The following is a 20,541-nucleotide window of genomic DNA, read 5'->3' as shown; positions in this document are numbered from 1 at the left end:
CGGCTCACATTTTGTGGAATGCGATAAAGTCTCAATTTTAACAGCAAGAACATTTTACTTTACTGTGCTTCCTCCATAAAATAAAACTAAAAAATGGTCGTAAGTTGCGAACTTAAAAAGATATATACTGAAGTAAATGCATTGTCACAGTCGTTCCAACCTCCATACCTCCGGACTCTAAGTAGACACTATAAAGTAGCTAACTTCAATAGTTGTTTCTTTACTTTCTGACCGCCTAATTAGTCTTTGTAAACTTGCAGCGAGAGAGAGGCACGCTTGTTCGTTTGCTGAGAAATGCGGAAGACCTGCATTACGATCACTAAATACGGTGCATCAAAGGACAGCAAATCTTTCTTTGACAATGTTTCTGACCGTCAACACCAAGTTAAAACAGCAACCTTCTGTCACTGCTTCTCATTACCACTCCTGGCAAACAGACATGTATCTTCGTACAGCAAGAAGCTTCCTCCCAATTGTCCAGATTGTAACTGTTAGGACGTGTAGTTATTTAAAATGTGTATCCTGAATCCAAAATGGTGTAGTGAGAGTAATGCAATTTTGAAGCCAGATGCTGTGCGCTGAATTAAATGTCTTATGCACTGTGGTCTTACTTTTCCCTTTCCATCTGGTCTTAAATCAATTACATTAACAACCTCTACTTTGACGTTTGGCATATATCTTTTTTCATCCTCTGAGGCCAAACTTAATGTTCCTCTTCGTTTTAAGCCCTACCATGAGGCTGACTAGTTACCAGTGGAGGGAAAAGAATAGAGAATGATAACTTTATATTGTTTCTACTCCCACTATGTATTTATTGAAAAAGTTTCATTCACAGATTTCAAACGTTTCACCTTAGACTCGACTGTGACCTACATAGGCTTTTGCATTAAAGTGTGACCAAGTGTTAGAATCAGTTCAGTCATGTGTGAGTCTTTGTATTATGTATGGTGCAATGGCACAAACAAACAAATAGTCTTGAGAAAGAAATGCCATCTTATTGAAAAGAAGCACCATGTCGGAGTAATAATGTCCAACATATTAGATCCAGCACTGATACAAAGCAACAACACTCCACTATGGGCATCCACATCCATTTTCATTACAAAAAGAATCAATCATCAATCAACATGCAGCTCCAGCCAGTGGTTTAATTATCTAATGCCCAGACAATTTCACACAGAGTGAAGCAGAACTGTCACAGTCATTCCACAGCACTGGTTAAATGGCCTCATCCAGGAGCCACTTAACTAGCAACATGTACAGACCTAGGCCCTAATCCTCCCTTTCTCCCTTAATCCATGACGGGAATCTGATGCACTCGCTGACATGCTCCACTATTCAAGCCTGATGAAGACCTTCAGGTCCAAACGTTTTACAATACAACAGAGGGAGCATGCATCAGTGTATCTACTCTTTATGTCAATAGTTTTTTGTACCCAGCACCTGCAAGTCATTGGATGTGGGTACAATACGTTTTAAACTAGCCACAACTCACCCATAACAGCCAGGGCCGAGGCTTTGGTTAGCTCCCTCTTCATGCTCTCCAGCACCTCCAGTGCACTACCGTCCACATTGCACCTGTTGATAGTGCCATTACCAGAGCTGATCCAGTACAGCTTGTTGGCTGTGTAGTCTATAGAGAGACCTGGCGGAGAAGAATGACAGGGGGTTAATAATAGGTGTAAAACCTATATGTGACTATATGATGCATTTTCTTTTTTAAGCCAGATCATTGTGTCAGATATGGTAAAGCCCACCCAAGTGGGAAAAACTGGTTGCAATAACGTCATCACATGTCAAATATTTAATGACTTAGTCCGCATGATGGCAATCAGTCAAATGTACACATATGCTAGATGCATCTAGTATTAGAGGTACTATGGTTGTTTGAATGTACAGTTTGTATAATACAGTGCTATGAAAAAGTATTTGCCCCCTTTCTAATTTTCTCTACTTTTGCATATTTGTGATACTGAATGTTATCAGATCTTCAACCAAAACCTAATATTAGATAAAGGGAACATAAGTGAACAAATAACACAACAATTACATATTTATTTCATAAACAAAGTTATGCAACACCCAATTCCCCTGTGTGAAAAAGTAATTGCCCCCTTACACTCAATAACTGGTTGTGCCACCTTTAGCTGCAATGACTCCAACCAAATGCTTCCTGTAGTTGTTGATCAGTCTCTCACATCGCTGTGGAGGAATTTTGGCCCACTCTTCCATGCAGAACTGCTTTAACTCAGTGACGTGTGGGTTTTCAAGCATGAACTGCTTGTTTCAAGTCCTGCCACAACATCTGAATTGGGATTAGGTCTGGACTTTGACTAGGCCATTCCAAAACTTCAAATTTGTTGCTTTTTAGCAATTTTCATGTAGACTTTATAGTGTGTTTTGGATCATTGTCTTGCTGCATGACCCAGCTGCGCTTCAGCTTCAGCTCACAGATGGATGGTCTGACATTCTCCTGTAGAATTCTCTGATACAGAGCAGAATTCATGGTTCCTTCTATTAAGGCAAGTCATCAAGGTCCTGAGGCAGCAAAGCATCCCCAAACCATCACACCACCACCACCATGCTTGACCTTTGGTATGATGTTCTTACTGTGGAATGCAGTGTTTGGTTTTCGCCAGGCATAATGGGACCCATCTCATCCAAAAAGTTGACTAAAGTTTGCCAAAAAGCACCTGGATGATCATCAAGACTCTTGGAAGAACGTTCTATGGACAGATGATTCAAAATTATTTTTTGGACGACATGGTTCCAGTTATGCCTGGCGACTTACAGTTAGTGATTGTTTTCATTCTTTGTATTTTATTTTTTATGATTTTATTTTTCATGCTGGCCCCCCGTGGGAATCGAACCCACAACCCTGGCGTTACAAACGCCATGCTCTACCAACTGAGCTACATCCCTGCCGGCCATTCCATCCCCTACCCTGGACGACGCTGGGCCAATTGTGCGCCGCCCCATGGGTCTCCCGGTCGCGGCCTGCTACGACAGACCCTGGATTCCTAGTGGCACAGCTTGCACTGTGATGCAGTGCCTTAGACCACTGCGCCACTCGGGAGGACAAAGCAGTTAAATCAGTTCTGCATGGAAGAGTGGGCAAAAATTCATTTGGTTGGAGTCATTGCAGCTAAAGGTGGCACAACCAGTTATTGAGTGTAAGGGGGCAATTACTTTTTCACACAGGGGAATTGGGTGTTGCATAAATTGTTTATGAAATAAATATGTAATTGTTGTGTTATTTGTTCACTTATGTTCCCTTTATCTAATATTAGGTTTTGGTTGAAGATCTGATAACATTCAGTATCACAAATATGCAAAAGTAGAGAAAATTAGAAAGGGGGCAAATACTTTTTCATAGCACTGTATGTGTCTGTTGGGGTGAGTGTGAGATTGTTGCAATCTTTTTTGTAGCCTGGGATGTGACTCCATATGTGAAAGTATGGATGTAGGACTATGTGTGTATCTATAGGAGTGAGTGTAAGTGTGAGCGTGCACATGTGTGTGTTTGCGAGTGTGTGTGTGCCTGCGTGTGTGTGTGTGCATGTGTCATTAGTGCATGTGCGCGCACGTGTGTTTGTTTGTGTGTGTGCCTGCGTGTATGTGCATGTGTCATGTGTGCACGTGCGCGCACGTGTGTTTGTTTGTGTGTGTGCCTGCGTGTGTGTGCATGTGTCATGGGCGCATGTGTCTGTGAGGTTGTTGGAATGATTCATTGCAGCCTGCCTGGGATATCTCTATGACCTCCACTTGACATTATAAATCATTTGACCAGAGAGTGACTCCTTCCTTTTTAAATCCATTCTCTAGCAGACATGATGGGATTTGACAGAATGGCACTATTGATGGTGGCAACTGGGGGCTACTTCAATTGTGTTTGTGGACAGCTCTCGGTCTCCCACGGTGTGTGTTTGTGTGTGTGTGTGCGCGCCTGGTGTAGATTATGGATGGCAGATTCACATTCACAACACATCGTTAATTTACCACCGTCCCCAGGTCCGGCCCATCATCATCAATGAAGTCATGTGATGTATATAGCACGCTGGCAATTTATATTTCTGACAGGGCCTACCAACCCTACCTGACTGAGACACAGTGAAGACAACGGTACTGTGTTTATCTGAGAAAGTGAAGACTTGACCTTGTAGGTCTGCCTGTGCTGTGAGAACACGCTGCTTGAGGCGTGAACCTGCAGATGAACAATTGTGCACTGAAGCTTGTATCATCTGAGTATACGGTAGAAGTTCAGGTTGAACAACTGTGTATGGCAGCAGAAGAGGTTTTCAGTTAGGTCAAGTGTAGCAAATGACTTCAACCCCTACCATTTGGAAAGATGCTATCTTTGTATCTTTGGAAATACACAACAAATGCACCTAGTGCTCATTATGAGGAGACGTGACTGAACGGTGTTCATTTTAGGACATCCCTACTCCCTACGACATACAAAGTAGCCCTGGCCTCCTCATAGGGAATAGGGATGTCCTAAAATGAACACCATACAGTGGACAGGGTAGATACCGCCAGCTGGTTGTTGGACTGCTCCTCTGAATCTGTCCCATGATATAGAATGTTGGAATCATATAGTGTTGGAACAGGCAGTAGTGTTCCACAGTCTGAACAAACAGAGCTACAATGTTCAACTGACCGACTGGTTCCCGTTGGTTCTGGTGAAGGACCTTGCTGTTGCTCCCATCCATGTTGGCTATGTTTATTGTGTTGCCATCTGTCCAGTAGATTTTCCTAATGTGAAATAATAAAATTACACAGACATTACATTACATTTTTACAGTTCTACTTTATAATAATTTCCTTATACTATAGTTCTTAATGAATTTGTTCAATTTAGTTGTAGTTCGTGAGAGCTGCTCACTTTATTCATGTTGATACTGTGCAACTAAATTGTATACAAGCTATATATTTCCACTGAATAATTGCTACAAATTCTATGAACAAGTTTTCTTTTCATGAGAGAAGCATGGGAATTCACTGTTATAAAAACATGTCAAAGTGTCTTGTCTACCTTGGAAGGTTTTTGTTTTTCTTCCAACAAAATGAAGATTTCTTAATACCACGTTGATGTTGAGTCCCGGAAGATAGTAGTGAAATACACAGATGCCGTGGTGTTTAATCTACTTACCCCTTGGCGGGGTGCACGACAAGGCACCTTGGTTTATCAATCCCATGAATGACAGAAGTCTTCAGGGACCCATCCAGGCGGGCGACATTGATTTGAGACTCGTCATTCTCTGAGCTGAGCCAGTATAAGTTCCTAGAGAGCCAATCTAGAGCCAGCCCACGGCAGTTTAGTATATCTGAGGGAAAATAACGAGAGGAAGGCTGTCAATCAGGCATCCAACGATGTGTTTTACATGGAGTCACAGGGGTCATGAGTTAGACAGATACTTCTGCAGACCTTGGGACAGCAAACATGTACGAAAACATTGGTATAAAACACTATTTGAAAAATACAGCGATAGTAAACATAATAGAATGTGTCAAAAAGCTTATGCAGGCAGGTTTTTGTTCTGTTCTTTATCAGGGGTCATTAATTATATCTCCGGCACAAATTTCAAGAACGGGAATTAGGATGACAGGAGAGAGGAGACACTTCTTGAAAAACAGCAATTGTCGTTCTTGCTTTGACGACGTGCTTTCATGTGATACAATTAGGCAAAACAGAGATTCCAATCAAAGTCTTTCAGACACAACAAAACAAACAATAATTGCAGAAGTTAGTTCCGGATGTGCCGTTGTCTTCACTGAGTCTTTCATCCCTTTTCAACGCCAATCAGAAAATGTAAATGTCCATCATGTTAATGAAATGAGTGGCAGACACTGGCACTACGTTATAGGTCTATAAAGTATTGTAGCCGTAGTTTCTGCACACCACAAGACTGTGTTAGCCAACTGAGCTAAAGCCTGGGAATTAGCTTGGGAGAGCTTACACGAGTCATCACGGTTAGTCATCATGACTCATCCACCTCTGTTACATTATTATCTCTCTGAGTTACACACTTATAAAGAACAGACAGTGGGTGCGTCCCAAGTGGCACCCTATTCCCTACATAGTGCACTACCTTTGACCAGAGCCATATGGACCCTGGTCAAAATGTGGGATTGAGCCAGTATCTACCTCCAGAGATGACAGTCTCCAGCCGGGTGCCGTTGATGAAGGCCCGTTTGATGGTCTGTGTTTTCACATCCGCCCAGTAGATCCTCTCCTCCTGGGCATTGTAATCCACAACTGTGACGTCATCGATGTCTGGGATGGTCAGTGCTGTCATGACGTTCATGTAAGGGTTGTCAATATCCACCCCACGGATCTCTGACCGCCTGACGTACAGGAGGAATCTTTTCAACACTATGGAAAAATCAGATGGGGAGAGAAATATCAATGGCTACCACTGATTTGTGAAGTGGTTGACCTTTAAAATCAGATATTGTTATGGATGTAACATATGACATGCAAATGCTGATATTTATCCCAAATCATAATCCCAAGTGCCAATTAAATAATGGTTATTTTTTATGTGATTGTGCACAAAGTCACTTTTTTGTGACTTTGATAATGAAAAGGATAGATACAGGTGTGTTAAAAGATTGAAGACGGCCGTCCCACTCACCGAAGCAAGATTGTTTGTTGGGGGACAGCTTCATGAGGTGTGGACAGGTGCAGGACGCAGTACGGTTGTAATTGATGAGACACATGTGTGAGCACGGGCCACGCCCATCATTCTCTTCACATGGGTTAGACGCTGAAGGAGTGCGAGAGAGAGAGAGAGAGAGAGAGAGAGAGAGAGAGAGAGCGAGAGAGAGAATTGTCAGCAGAAAGAACTAAAAATATGGAAAAGAAGGAGAAACACTTGGCCCATGACAAATACATGAATGTGCACTTAAAGCTTTCACCACATATACGATTCAACAGGAAACCTCACATTTCTGTCAATTGAAACAAAAAGCCTCCCAAGAGTCCCATTTCTGTGGGAATCCTTTGTAGGAAGTCCACTCTATATATCGCAAAGGAAGTGGTAGTGCTGAAGTACAAGAACATGATCTGCTTTTGGGCATATGATCAAAAGGTCTGCTCACCTTCCTGACAGGGTAAACAGTAAAAGGCACCAAAGCTTATAAAAACAGAAAATACAGGTGCTTAGTTCTGTAGTTTTCAGCAGACCAATATGATTAAAGGGCTATTCTGGAACGTTAACACCTATCGAAAAGGTCAAGAGCAGGAAATAAAGGAACAGCTGCCAACCTGGGTGTAATGTTTTTCAATGGCCAGTTGGCCATCTGTACTGCTCAACCATATCACTGACTCCCTCAGTTACAGTTGTGCTGACCAGATGGCACTCCACCTTATCCACACATACCACTACCCAACTCTACATCCACCTTGGCTCTCTTGTTTCAACACTGCTTTCAAGTGGTTTAAACCACTGGCATACATCAGGAGAAATGGGTGGGGTAGGTGGGACATCTTTGGGGCAGTTGCATTTGTAACGGATGCTGACCCATCAAACCTAATTATACAAACTAAAGAGTAATCAAGAAATTGTAAAATAACTCCCTATTCCTGGTAAGGCTTGGCTGACAGACAGGCCTCTTGGAACTCATTTGTCTGACTCTTAAGGAGTTCACAGCCTCAGTGTACTTCCTCTCCCATCTGCTCCCCCCCCCGCTCTCTCTCTCCCTCTGTCTCACTCTCTGTATGTACTTCCTCTCCCTCCTTTCTCTATCACTTTCTCTCCATTGCGCTCTCCCACCCTCTCTTCTGAGTTTACAGTGACTTTTCCTCTTCCATCAAGTCTGTTATTGTAGGACCAAAACCGCTGCCCAAAACTGCCTACTCTTAAATCCCAACATAAACCTGTAAGTGCTGACAATTCCTCCAGACTGATTTCATTGCACAAGTCTGGTGGGATATTGCTAAGGTTTAACCCCACAGTGATCCAGCAGTATTTCAGTATATAAGCAGCATACGAACAGACACTAGAGTTCCTCCTTCTTTGTCAACACCAAGTCACTACAGATAAATAAATGCACAGCTTCTTTAGATTGGACAGTTATTTCCCTTTGGTACACTTTCATACCAGATACAAAGATACATTTTTGCAGCGATTTACCCAAAACAAGCTCGACAAATTAATTTCCAAACTAATTTCCACTATGTCTCGCTGAATCCATTATACATTCAGATGGTTTATTAGAGATAAATGGCTCTGTCTACGTGAGTTGAAAACATACCCGACAACACATGACACAAAATAAAAGCCTGAATACAGTTCAGCAGTCAGCTGAATCATTGCCATGAGAAATTACAATAACAGGGGAAAGACTGTGCTCATTTCTAGACTGGCAGATGTCGCATAAATAAATAACCCCCATGCTTAGCTGACGCAGAGAGCAGAGACAGGGTGGTGCCCAAAGAGTGATATCTTTTCAATCCAAACCGTAAAGTCTACTGGGTATACTACGTAATGTCCAGTCCTGTGTGGCTCAGTTGGTAGAGCATGGTGCTTGCAACGCCATGGTTGTGGATTTGATTCTCAAGGAGGACCAGTACGAAAAAGTACAAACATGTATGCACGCACTACTGTACGTTGCTCTGGATAAGTCTGATAAATTACTAAAATGTAATGTAAACTGGGGCTAGTGCACTTCGCTGTTGTAAAATGTATCTAAACTCTCAGGAGGTGCTAGAATATTCATAAAAGGCCTCACGTAGTCATAGTAACTGTTACAGTAAAATATGTGAAGTGTATTATGTTGTTGTTGTTTAAAGTCACTGTTTTGAAAGCTACATTTTCTTTTTAATGTGACTGCATAGATATTCAGCGGAAAATAGCGGTGTATTTTCTAAATCTGATTATTAATTCAACGTGTTTGTGTTTATCTAACGCAGGGAGTAGTGGCTCTGTCAAGCCCGAGGTGTTATAATCAGGTTGTATTATCATCAACACTCCTTTCTTTCTCTGTCACTCACAAGCAAATGAGACAAGGGGGCTGTGTAGGAAAGACACATATTTACCTTATAAATGTGTGGTGCCCGTTATCTGAATACAAAATGTTAATTATAGCTTCCAATAGTATCACCCTGCTTGTATTTGAAGCAGCTGCTTACTTCCATGCAGTGATTCAATGCATAATGCATGCTGATCCGATGTATTAATTCCTATTCTCAGCAAGCATAGTGCAAAGATGTGGAGATACATTCAGAGGTCCTTTTGTTTAATAACATTTTAGGCACAATCAGTAGATTTGATTGCATTAATGCAGCCATGAATATTACTCAACTACTGGTACTTTCTACACTGTATTGTGTCGTTGTAAATACAATAGAATATGAGTATGATGGTTATATCTTGAGACATCATTATACAAATGTATTGATACTATTCATTTCATTTCGAATATGATCATATGAGCCTGCTGCGGATCACCAGTGCCTGGAGGGGAGAGTGTTAGGATCTGTTTGATGTGTTATCGCAGCTATAACTAACCAATTACAGTTCCTCACTGCGAGGCCTTGGGACCTGCATTCCCCTTAACTAATCATTGGCACCTCCTCCCTGTTTTCGAACCTCATGTTACCCATCCTAAAACCCTGCCCCCCCCACCCCACCCCTCGTCACACATAATGTATTTACAACCAGACTGTTGACGCCCCCAGACAAGCTCCAGTTTTGGCACCCACCAAACACCCCCAGAGACAAGTACTGTAGCCCCCACAGCTCTCCAGTGGTCTACCTCTATCTTTCACTACCTCCCTCCCTCAGTCTCTCTGGTCCAGATCTGCAAGGCCAAGCAGAGACCACCAGCATCTTCAGGCTTTGGGACTGGCTGGCTGGATTGGATATTAGCCAAGTTTCGCCCACGGGGCTCTTTAAAATGGGATTAGACATACTTACTGGCTTCTTCGGAAATGCAGTTCAATTTCCTCACACTTATCTATGCAGAACAGTCACGAGCAGGCAGATACAGAGGACGAAACAGCCAAATTAACTCCTACCACATTGGCATCATTCTGAGATTGCTAAATAGATGCAAACCAGATTACTAGAGTACTAACACACATTCATGGATGGCGCCTTACATTCATAGAAAGCTAAAAGGGGAGATATTTGTTGCTCAGCTGTGTAAATTACATTTTTAAGGGTGTGAGAGTAAACCAGGTGGCCGGTATACGAAAGACAATACCAGCATGCAAGATATTATTATTTATTTGACTAGCAGCTCTGTTTACAGATCAATTTCTGCAAATCCTTTTAAAAACAAAGAGCAATGAATGAACACCCAATCAATGCTATAATCTAAGCCTGGAAATTAACAGTGAGCTCCAAAACTATTGGAACAGTGACAACTTTTTTTGTGGTTTTGGCTCTCTACTCCAACACTTTGGATTTGGAACGAGGTGAAAGTGCAGACTGTCAGCTTTAATTTGAGGACATCATCCATATCAGGTGAACCGTTTAGAAATTACAGCACTTTTTGTACCTAGTCCCCCAATTTTAGGGGACCAAAAGTATTGGGACAAATTCACTTATGTGTATTAAAGTAGTCAAAAGTTTAGTATTTGGTCCCATATTCCTATCACGCAATGATTACATCAAGCTTGTGACTACAAACTTGTTGGATGCATTTGCTATTTATTTTGGATGTGTTTCAGATGATTGAGTGCCCAATAGAAATGAATGGTAAATAATGTATTGTGTCATTTTGGAGTAATTATTTTTGTAAATAAGAATACAATGTTTCTAAACACTTCTACATGAATGTGGATGCTACCATGATTATGGATAATCCTGAATGGATTATGAATAACGATGACTGAGAAAGTTACAGACGCACAAATATCATTCCCCCCCAAAATGCTAACATCTCATGTTATTGTAATGGTGAGAGGTTAGCATGTCTTATATTTGTGTGTCTGTAACGTTCTCACTCATCATTATTCACGATTCATTCAGGATTATCCGTGATCATGGTAGCATTCACATTCATGTAGACGTTTTTAGAAACATATTTGATTATTATTTACAATAAACGGGACTTCAAAATGACACAATACATTATTAACAATACATTTCTATTGGGCACAAAATAATCTGAAACACAACCAAAACAAACAGCAAATGCATCCAACAAGTTTGTAGAGTCACAAGCTTGATGTAATCATTGCGTGCTAGGAATATGGGACCAAATTGGTGAAGTGAAATGAAAAAAATCACTTGTTTCAAAAAATTCTAAAAAATAAATAACGGAAAAGTGGTGCGTGCATATGTATTCACCCCCTTTGCTATGACGCCCCTAAATAAGATCTGGTGCAACCAATTACCTTCAGAAGTTAGTTAAATAAAGTTCACCTGTGTGCAATGTAAGTGTCACATGATCTCAGTAATAAATATATATATATATATATATATATATATATATATATATATATATATATATATATATACACACACACACACACACCTGTTCTAAAAGGCCCCAGAGTCTGCAACACCACTAAGCAAGGGGCACCACCAAGCAAGCGGCACCATGAAGACCAAGTATCTCTCCAAACAGGTCAGGGACAAAGTTGTGGAGAAGTACAGATTAGGGTTGGGTTATAAAAAAATATCAGAAACGTTGAACATCCCACGGATCACCAATAAATCCATTATTTAAAAAATTGAAAGAATATGGCACCACAACAAACCTGCCAAGAGAGGGCCGCCCACCGAAACTCAAGGACCAGGCAAGGAGCGCATTAATCAGAGAGGCAACAAAGAGACCAAAGACAACGCTGAAGGAGCTGTAACCCTCCACAGCGGAGATTGGAGTATCTGTCCATAAGACCACTTCAAGCCGTATGCTCCACAGAGCTGGGCTTTACGGAAGAATGGCCAGAAAAAAGGCATTGCTTACAGAAAAATAATAAGCAAACAAGGCATGTGGAAGAAGGTACTCTGGTCAGATGAGACTAAAATTGAGCTTTTTTGGCCATCAAGGAAAACGCTTTGTCTGGCGCAAACCCAACACCTCTCATCACCCCGAGAACACCATCCCTGTGGGGATGTTTTTTCATCTGCAGTGACTGAGAAACTGGTCAGAATTGAAGGAATGATGGATGGCGCTAAATACAGGGAAATTCTTGAGGGAAACCTGTTTCAGTCTTCCAGAGATTTGAGACTGGGACAGAGGTTCACCTTCCAGCAGGACAATGACCCTAAGCATACTGCTAAAGCAACACTCTAGTGGTTTAAGGGGAAACATTTAAATGTCTTGGATTGCTGTACACCAGCAGAACCCATCCAACTTGAAGGAGTTGGAGCAGTTTTGCCTTGAAGAATGGGCAAAAATCCCAGTGGCTAGATGAGCCAAGTTGGGGGTGAATAGTTATGCACGCTCAAGTTCTGTTTTTTTGTCTTATTTCTTGTTTGTTTCACAATAAAAAATAATTTGCATCTTCAAAGTGGTAGGCATGTTGTGTAAATCAAATGATACAAACCCCCCAAAAATCAAATTTAAGGCAACAAAATAGGAAAAATGCCAAGGGGGGTGAATACTTTCGCAAGCCACTGTACGTTTGGTCCCCTAAAATGGGGGGACTATGTACATAAAGTGCTGTAATTTCTAAGCAGTTCTCCCGATATGGATAAAAAATACCCTCAAATTAAAGCTGACAGTCTGCACTTTGACCTAATAGTCATTATATCATTTCAAATCCAAAGTGTTGGAGTACAGAGCAGAAACTTCAAAAAATGTGTCAATGTCCCAATACTGTTATGCATATTACATGAGGCTAAAATATTCATACATTGTGCTATGACATCTGAACTGAACCTATAGTCAAAGAGGAAAAAAAAGAAATATATTGAAAATACACTATATATACAAAAGTATGTGGACACCCCTTCAAAATTGTGGATTCAGCTATTTCAGCCATACCCATTGCTGACAGGTGTATAAAATCTAGTACACAGCCATGCAATCTCCATAGACAAACATTGGCAGCAGAATGGCCTTACTGATGAGCTCAGTGACTTTCAATTTGGCACTGTCATAGGATCCCACCTTTCCAACAAGGCAGTTCGTCAAATATCTGCCCTGCTAGAGCTGCCTCGGTCAACTGTAAGTGATGTTATTGTGAAGTGGAAACGTCTAGGCGCAACAACGGCTCAGCCGCAAAGTGGTAGGCCACACAAGCTCAGAGAATGGGACCGCAGAGTGCTGAAGTGCGTATCACGTAGAAATGGTCTATCCCACTCACTACAGAGTTCCAAATTGCCTCTGGAAGCATCATCAGCAAAATAACTGTTTAGTCGGGAGATTCATGAAATGGGTTTCCACGGCCGAGCAGCCGCACACAAGCCTAAGATCACCATGTGCAATGCCAAGCGTCGGCTGGAGTTGTGTAAAGCTCGCCACCATTGGACTCTGGAGCAGTGGAATCGCGTTCTCTGGAGTGATGAATCCCGCTTCACCATCTGGCAGTCCTACGGAAGAATCCGGTTTTGGCGGATGCCAGGAGAACTGCCCCAATGCATAGTGCCAACTGTAAAGTTTGGTAGAGGAGGAACGATGGTCTGCGGCTGTTTTTCATGTTTCGGGCTAGGCCCCCTAGTTCCAGTGAAGGGAAATCTTAACGCTACAGCACACAATGACATTCTAGACGATTCTGTGCTTCCAACTTGGCAACAGTTTGGGGAAGACCCTTTCCTGTTTCAGCATGACAATGCCCCTGTGCACAAAACGAGGTCCATACAGAAATGGTTTGTCGAGATCGGTGTGGAAGAACTTGACTGGCCTGCACAGAGCCCTGGCCTCAACCCCATTGAACACCTTTGGGATGAATTGGAACACCGACTGCGAGCCAGGCCTAATCGGCCAACATCAGTGCCCGACCTCACTAATAGTCTTGTGGCTAAATGGAAGCAAGTCCTCGCAGGAATGTTCTAACTTTCTAGTGGAAAGCCTTCCCAAAACAGTGGAGGCTGTTGGGGGGCCAACTCCATATTAATGCCCATGATTTTGGAATGAGATGTTTGACGAGCAGGTGTCCACATATTTTGGGTCATGTAGTGTATCAGTACATTGATGAGCCAAATGGATTAAGAAATTAAACAGGGTGGCAACTGGTACGCCTATTATACTTTCTATACACCTATATGCATAATCTATTTCATTTGTGCCTTTAATTTGACTTCCAATGGGCATATACAGAGAAAGGCTATCATCTGTGTTGACAGGATTAATTGTAGCCCGCTCTCATTCTGCAGTTCCTTTCATTAATTCTGGTTCAATTCATTTTAAAAACAGCTTGACACTGTAGCATGAACCAATTAGCCTAATTTGGGCGGAGGGAGAAAACACATTCTGAGGTACCATTAATGCAAGCTAATTCTCTGCATGACCACCTTTTTCAATCATTCAGCCCCTTTCTTATTGTAGGCATGCTGAGAAGCCCCATGATTGGCAGGCCCAATGAGGGCAGAGAAGCAGCTAAAATGAATACCATTATACTCTCTCTCGCTCTTCTTCTCTATATGCAAGAGGGGATTCACCTTTTTAGAAATGCTTCTTAGTCAATACACTCTTCGAAAAAAGGGTTCCAAAAGTGTTCTTCGGCTGTCCCCATATGAGAACCCTTTTTGGTTCCAGGTAGAACCATTTTTGGTTCCAGATAGAACCATTTTGGGTTCCATGTAGAACCCTCTGTGGAAAGAGTTCTGGAAAGGGTTCAAATAAAATACAATTGTATTTTTCATATGCTTCATAAACAACAGGTGTAGACTATCTTTAAAACGTTAAAATGGACCATGATAGATCCTTAGTGATGTGGACACCGAGGAACCTGAAGCTCTCAACCCGCTCCACTAAAGCCCATCGATGTGGATGGGGGCGTGCTCGGCCCTCCGTTTCCTGTAGTCCACGATTAGCTCCTTTGTCTTGCTGACTTTGAGGGAGAGGATGTTGTCTCTAACCTCCTCCCTATAGCTGTCTCATCGTCGTTGGTGATCAGGCCTACCACCGTTGTGTCATTGGCAAACTTAATGATGGTGTTGGAGTCATGTGCGGTACGCAGTCGTGGGTGAAGAGGGAGTAGAGGAGGGGACAAAGCACACACCCCTGAGGGGCCCCCGTGTTGAGGGTCAGCGTGGCGGATGTGTTGTTGCCTACCCTCACTAACTGGGGGTGGCCCGTCAGGAAGTCCAGGATCCAGTTGCAGGGGGAGGTCTTCAGTTCCAGGGTCCTTAGCTTAGTGATGAGCTTGGAAGGCACCATGGTATTTTTATTTTTATTTATTATCACAGCAGCTACTCTTCCTGGGTCCAGCAATACAGTTATACATTTTAAAAACATTACAATACATTCAAAACATATTTCACAACATGTTAAGTGTGTGCCCTCAGGCCTCTACTCTACTACCACATATCTATAACACAGGCTGATTGGTCGGCTAATTGAGCCAGTTAAGGGGGCTTTACTATTCTTAGGTAGGGGAATAACTTTTGCTTCCCTTCAGGCCTGAGGGCACACACTTTCTAATAGGCTTAAATTGAAGATATGGCAAATAGGAGTGGCAATATCGTCCGCTATTATCCTCAGTAATTTTCCATCCAAGTTGTCAGACCCCGGTGGCTTGTCATTGCTGATCGACAATAATACTTTTTTCACCTCTTCCAGACTTACTTTTCTGAATTCAAAATTACAATGCTTGTTTTTCATAATTTGGTCTGATATACACTACCGTTCAAAAGTTTGGGGTTACTTAGAAATGTCATTGTTTTCGAAAAAATACAAAAAAACAATCCATTAAAATAACATCAAATTGATCAGAAATGCAGTGTAGACATTGCTGATGTTGTAAATGGCTATTGTTGCTGGAAACTGCATATTTTTTATGGAATATCTACATAGGCATACAGAGGCCCATTATCAGCAACCATCAGTCCTGTGTTCCAATGGCACGTTGTGTTTGCTAATCCAGTGGGAGGCCCCGGTGCACAACTGAGCAAGAGGACAAATATATTAGAGTGTCTAGTTTGAGAAACAGGCGCCTCACAGGTCCTCAACTGGCAGCTTCATTAAATAGTACCCACAAAACACCAGTCTCAACATCAACAGTGAAGAGGCGACTCCGGGATACTAACCTTCTAGGCAGAGTTGCAAAGAAAAAGCCATATCTCAGACTGGCCAATAAAAATAAAAGATTAAGATGGGCAGTCTGAGATATGGCTTTTTCTTTGCAACTCTGCCTAGATGGTTAGCATCCCGGAGTCGCCACTTCACTGTTGATGGTGAGACTGGTGTTTTGCGGGTACTATTTAATGAAGCTGCCAGTTGAGGACCTGTGAGACGCCTGTTTATCAAACTAGACACTCTAATATGTATTTGTCCTCTTGCTCAGTTGTGCACCGGGGCCTCCCACTCCTCTTTCTATTCTGGTTAGAGCCAGTTTGCGCTGTTCTGTGAAGGGAGTAGAACACAGCGTTGTACGAGATCTTCAGTTTCTTGGCAATTTCTCACATAAAATAGCCTTCATTTCTCAGAACAAGAATAGATTGATGAGTTTCAGAAGAAAGTTCTTTGTTTCTGGCCATTTTGAGCCTGTAATGGAACCCACAATTGCTGATGCTCCAGATACTCAACTAGTCTCAAGAAGGCCAGTTTTATTGCTTCCTTAATCAGCACAACAGTTTTCAGCTGTGCTAACATAATTGCAAAAGGGTTTTCTAATGATCAATTAGCCTTTAAAATAATAAACTTGGATTAGCAAACACAATGTGCCATTGGAACACAGGACTGATGTTTGCTGATAATGGGCCTCTGTACGCCTATGTAGATATTCCATTTAAAAAAACAGCCATTTCCAGCTACAATAGCCATTTATAACATTAACAATATCTACACATCTTCTGATCAATATTATGTTATTTTAATGGACAAAAATTTGCTTTTCTTTCGAAAATAAGGACATTTCTAAGTGACCCCAAACTTTTGAACGGTAGTGTACTTGGATGTGTAGTGTCAGCGTTTGTTGCTGGCATGTCATGCCTAAGTTTGCTAATCTTGCCAATTAAAAAATCCTTAAAGTAGTTGGCAATATCAGTGGGTTTTGTGTTGAATAAGCCATCTGATTCAATGAATGATGGAGCGGAGTTTGCCTTTTTGCCCAAAATCGGTGCTCCAAAGCTTTTTACTATCATTCTTTATGTCATTTGCCTTTGTTTCATAGTGTAGTTTCTTTTTCTTTTTATTCAGTTTAGTCACATGATTTCTCAATTTGCAGTACATTTGCCAATCGGTTGTACAGCCATACCTATTTGCCATCTCTTTTGCCTCATCCCTCTCAACCATCAATTGTTCAATTCCTCATCAATCCACAGGGATTTAAGAGTTTTTACAGTCATTTTCTTAATGGGTGCATGCTTATTAGTAACTGGGATCTGGTTGCTCGTCATTACACACCACGGACCAACAAATATTCTTCACATCAACAACATAGGAATCACTACAAAACGTATTGTATGACCTCTTATACACAATATTAGGCCCAGCCTTTGGAACGTTGGTTTTCCTAGATATGGCTAACATATTGTGATCACTACATCCGATGGATTTGGATACTGCTTTCAAACAAATTTCTGCAGCATTACTAAAGATATGATCAATACATGTTGATGATTTCATTCCTATTCTGTTTGTAAGTATCCTGGTAGGTTGATTGATAACCGGAACCAAGTTGCAGGCACTAGTTACAGTTTGAAGCTTTCTCTTGAGTGGGCAGCCTCATGAAAGCCAGTCAATATTTAAATCACCCAGAAAGTATACCTCTCTATTGATATCACATATATTATCAAGCATTTCACACGTGTTAACCAGATGCTGACTGTTAGCACTTGGTGGTCTACAGCAGCTTCCCACCAGAATGGGCTTTAGGTGAGGCAGGTGAACCTGTAGCAATATTACTTCAACAGTATTTAACATGAGATCCTCTCTAAGCTTTACAGGAATGTGGTTCTGAATATAGACCACAACGCCGCCCCCGTTGGCATTTCTGTATTTTCTGTAAATGTTATAACTTTGTATTGCTAACACTGTATCATCAAAGGTATTATCTAAGTACATTTCAGAGATTGCCAGAATATGAATGTAATCTGTTACTAGCAAATTATTGATTTCATGAACCTTGTTTCTTAAGCTACATATGTTAACATGGGCTATTTTTAGCACTTTTCTGGGATGCTTGATTATTTTTCTTGCTTTACTGGGAAGCGTAGCAGAGGTAGACATACTCAGGTTATTTTTATTAGTACAAGGTGAGCTGCACACAGTGGACTTCCTACTAGGGCACACCACCTCAGTGCTAACAGTATTACTCTGGTTCATAGGCATATGATTACTACATACAATAGCTGTAGGATCAGCAGAGGCATTCCGGGCAGTAAGAGGGACATAAATTAGGTTATTTACATTGTGTCTTCCAACGCCCCTAGGATAAAGTACATTTGCTGAAACATTATGACAACTCAGCGGAACAATGGTAGGGATTAAATGAGCTGGACTTGGGTCATTGAACGCTGAACTTTAGTCAATGAACAGCATTCTCACGTAGGTGTTCCTCTTGTCCAGGTGGGAAAGGGCAGTGTGGAGCGCAATAGAGATTGCGTCATCTGTGGATCTGTTGGGGCGGTATGCAAACTGGACGTAGAACCAAAAGGGTTCTACCTGGAACCAAAAAGGGTTCTTCAAAGGGTTCTCCTATGGGGACAGCTGAACATCCCTTTTAGGTTCTAGATAGCCCCTTTTTTTCTAAGAGTTTATGCATAGGCAAATTGACTAGCATCAGTTCAACTAGAAAATAATGGGCCAAATCTGATACATTATTATGAGAATTTGGCTAACAGTTATATGCAACCAGTTTTCAGGATACAACAGGGAAGTGAGGGAACTAGTTCATATGGATAATCTCCATTAGGAATGCTTTTGAGTCCAGGACTAAGCTTAATTTGTGTGCTAAAAACCACCCCATAGAGTACAGTGACAGCACTCTCAGGGGAGTAGTTGATGTGCATTACCAAAGGTTAGAGTTGCTTGACTATAGGTCTAGGCTGTTTACCTTGTGGCTGTCTGCTAGGGTGGAAGATCTGCAGGTCAAAGGGCTGAGCGCTGGTCTTCTGGATCACTGTGACGTTACGGCCCGTCCACTTGTTGGCACTGGCCAGCGTGTTGGTCCTCCAGTCTGTCCAGTAGACACTGCCTCCAAACAGGGACACGGCGAAGGGGTGTGACAGGTACTCATGTCCCCTTAGGATCTCTATGACCCCACTGCCATCGTACAGTGCAGAGTAGATGGCATCAGAGCTGTGAGAGGCAGAAGATATGATAGGTGACTATACAGTATCCAGCCAGAGTAAATAACATACAGCTCAGATAAGATGGCATCAGAGCTGTTAGAGGGAGAAAACATGATCGGGATGTCATTAGATTGTCTCTTTCCAGTATAAAGACAGAGATACAGTATATGCAGACTAGCCAGGTAGAGTAACCATGGAAGTACAATACATTGCAGCGTAGATGGCATCCGAGCTGTTATAGGGAAGAGACATGGAGGTATGAATGTCATCATGAGGCTGCCTGGCTCTATACAGTAAAAACACTAGTCAGGTAGAGTTGCCATTGTAGCCTAAATACATTACAGCTGCTTATTTACTTGGTACATGAACAGCATTCTCACAATTTAAAGCACAGTTCCCAACTCCACCGTTATAAGGTAAAATAGCAAGGAAGGTGTGTTATCAAATCAAATCAAATTGTATTGCCCACATGCGCCGAATACAACAGGTGCAGATATTACAGTGAAATGCTTACTTACAGCCCTTAACCAACAGTGCATTTATTTTTAATAAAAAAGTAAAATAAAACAACAACAAAAAAGTGTTGAGAAAAAAAGAGCAGAAGTAAAATAAAATAACAGTAGGGAGGTTATATATACAGGGGGGTACCGGTGCAGAGTCAATGTGCGGGGGCACCGGCTAGTTGAGGTAGTTGAAGTAATATGTACATGTGGGTAGAGTTAAAGTGACTATGCATAAATAATTAACAGAGTAGCAGCAGCGTAAAAAGATGGGGTGGGGGGGCAGTGCAAATAGTCCGGGTAGCCATGATTAGCTGTTCAGGAGTCTTATGGCTTGGGAGTAGAAGCTGTTGAGAAGTCTTTTGGACCTAGACTCTGCGGTAGCAGAGAGAACAGTCTATGACTAGGGTGGCTGGAGTCTTTGACAATTTTGAGGGCTTTCCTCTGACACCGCCTGGTATAGAGGTCCTGGATGGCAAGAAGCTTGGCCCCAATGATGTACTGGGCCGTACTCACTACCCTCTGTAGTGCCTTGCGGTCGGAGGCCAAGCAGTTGCCATACCAGGCGGTGATGCAACCAGTCAGGATGCTCTCGATGGTGCAGCTGTAGAATTTTTTGAGGATCTGAGGACCCATGCCGAATCTTTTCAGTCTCCTGAGGGGGAATAGGCTTTGTCGTG

The 20,541-nt window shown here is 42.0% G+C and overlaps 1 protein-coding gene across 1 annotated transcript in view; it reads right to left on the bottom strand.

Annotated features, from left to right (window-relative positions):
• Positions 1 to 20,541, bottom strand: part of lrp1bb (low density lipoprotein receptor-related protein 1Bb) — a gene marked incomplete at both ends in the record, with an annotated part of 417,763 nt that overhangs the window by 121,587 nt on the left and 275,635 nt on the right. Inside the window, 6 exons of the mRNA XM_084179294.1 lie at positions 1,496 to 1,645; positions 4,661 to 4,755; positions 5,153 to 5,327; positions 6,149 to 6,376; positions 6,639 to 6,770; positions 19,124 to 19,368. Of these exons, the coding sequence (XP_084035420.1) occupies positions 1,496 to 1,645; positions 4,661 to 4,755; positions 5,153 to 5,327; positions 6,149 to 6,376; positions 6,639 to 6,770; positions 19,124 to 19,368 (1,025 nt within the window). The remainder of the gene's footprint in view (positions 1 to 1,495; positions 1,646 to 4,660; positions 4,756 to 5,152; positions 5,328 to 6,148; positions 6,377 to 6,638; positions 6,771 to 19,123; positions 19,369 to 20,541) is intronic.

The sequence above is a fragment of the Coregonus lavaretus genome (genome assembly GCF_964263955.1).
Source record: "Coregonus lavaretus genome assembly, chromosome: 16".
NCBI classification, from domain to species: domain Eukaryota; kingdom Metazoa; phylum Chordata; class Actinopteri; order Salmoniformes; family Salmonidae; genus Coregonus; species Coregonus lavaretus.
The sequence above is the reverse complement of the archived record's forward strand: the minus strand, read 5'-3'. Positions and strand labels throughout refer to the sequence as shown.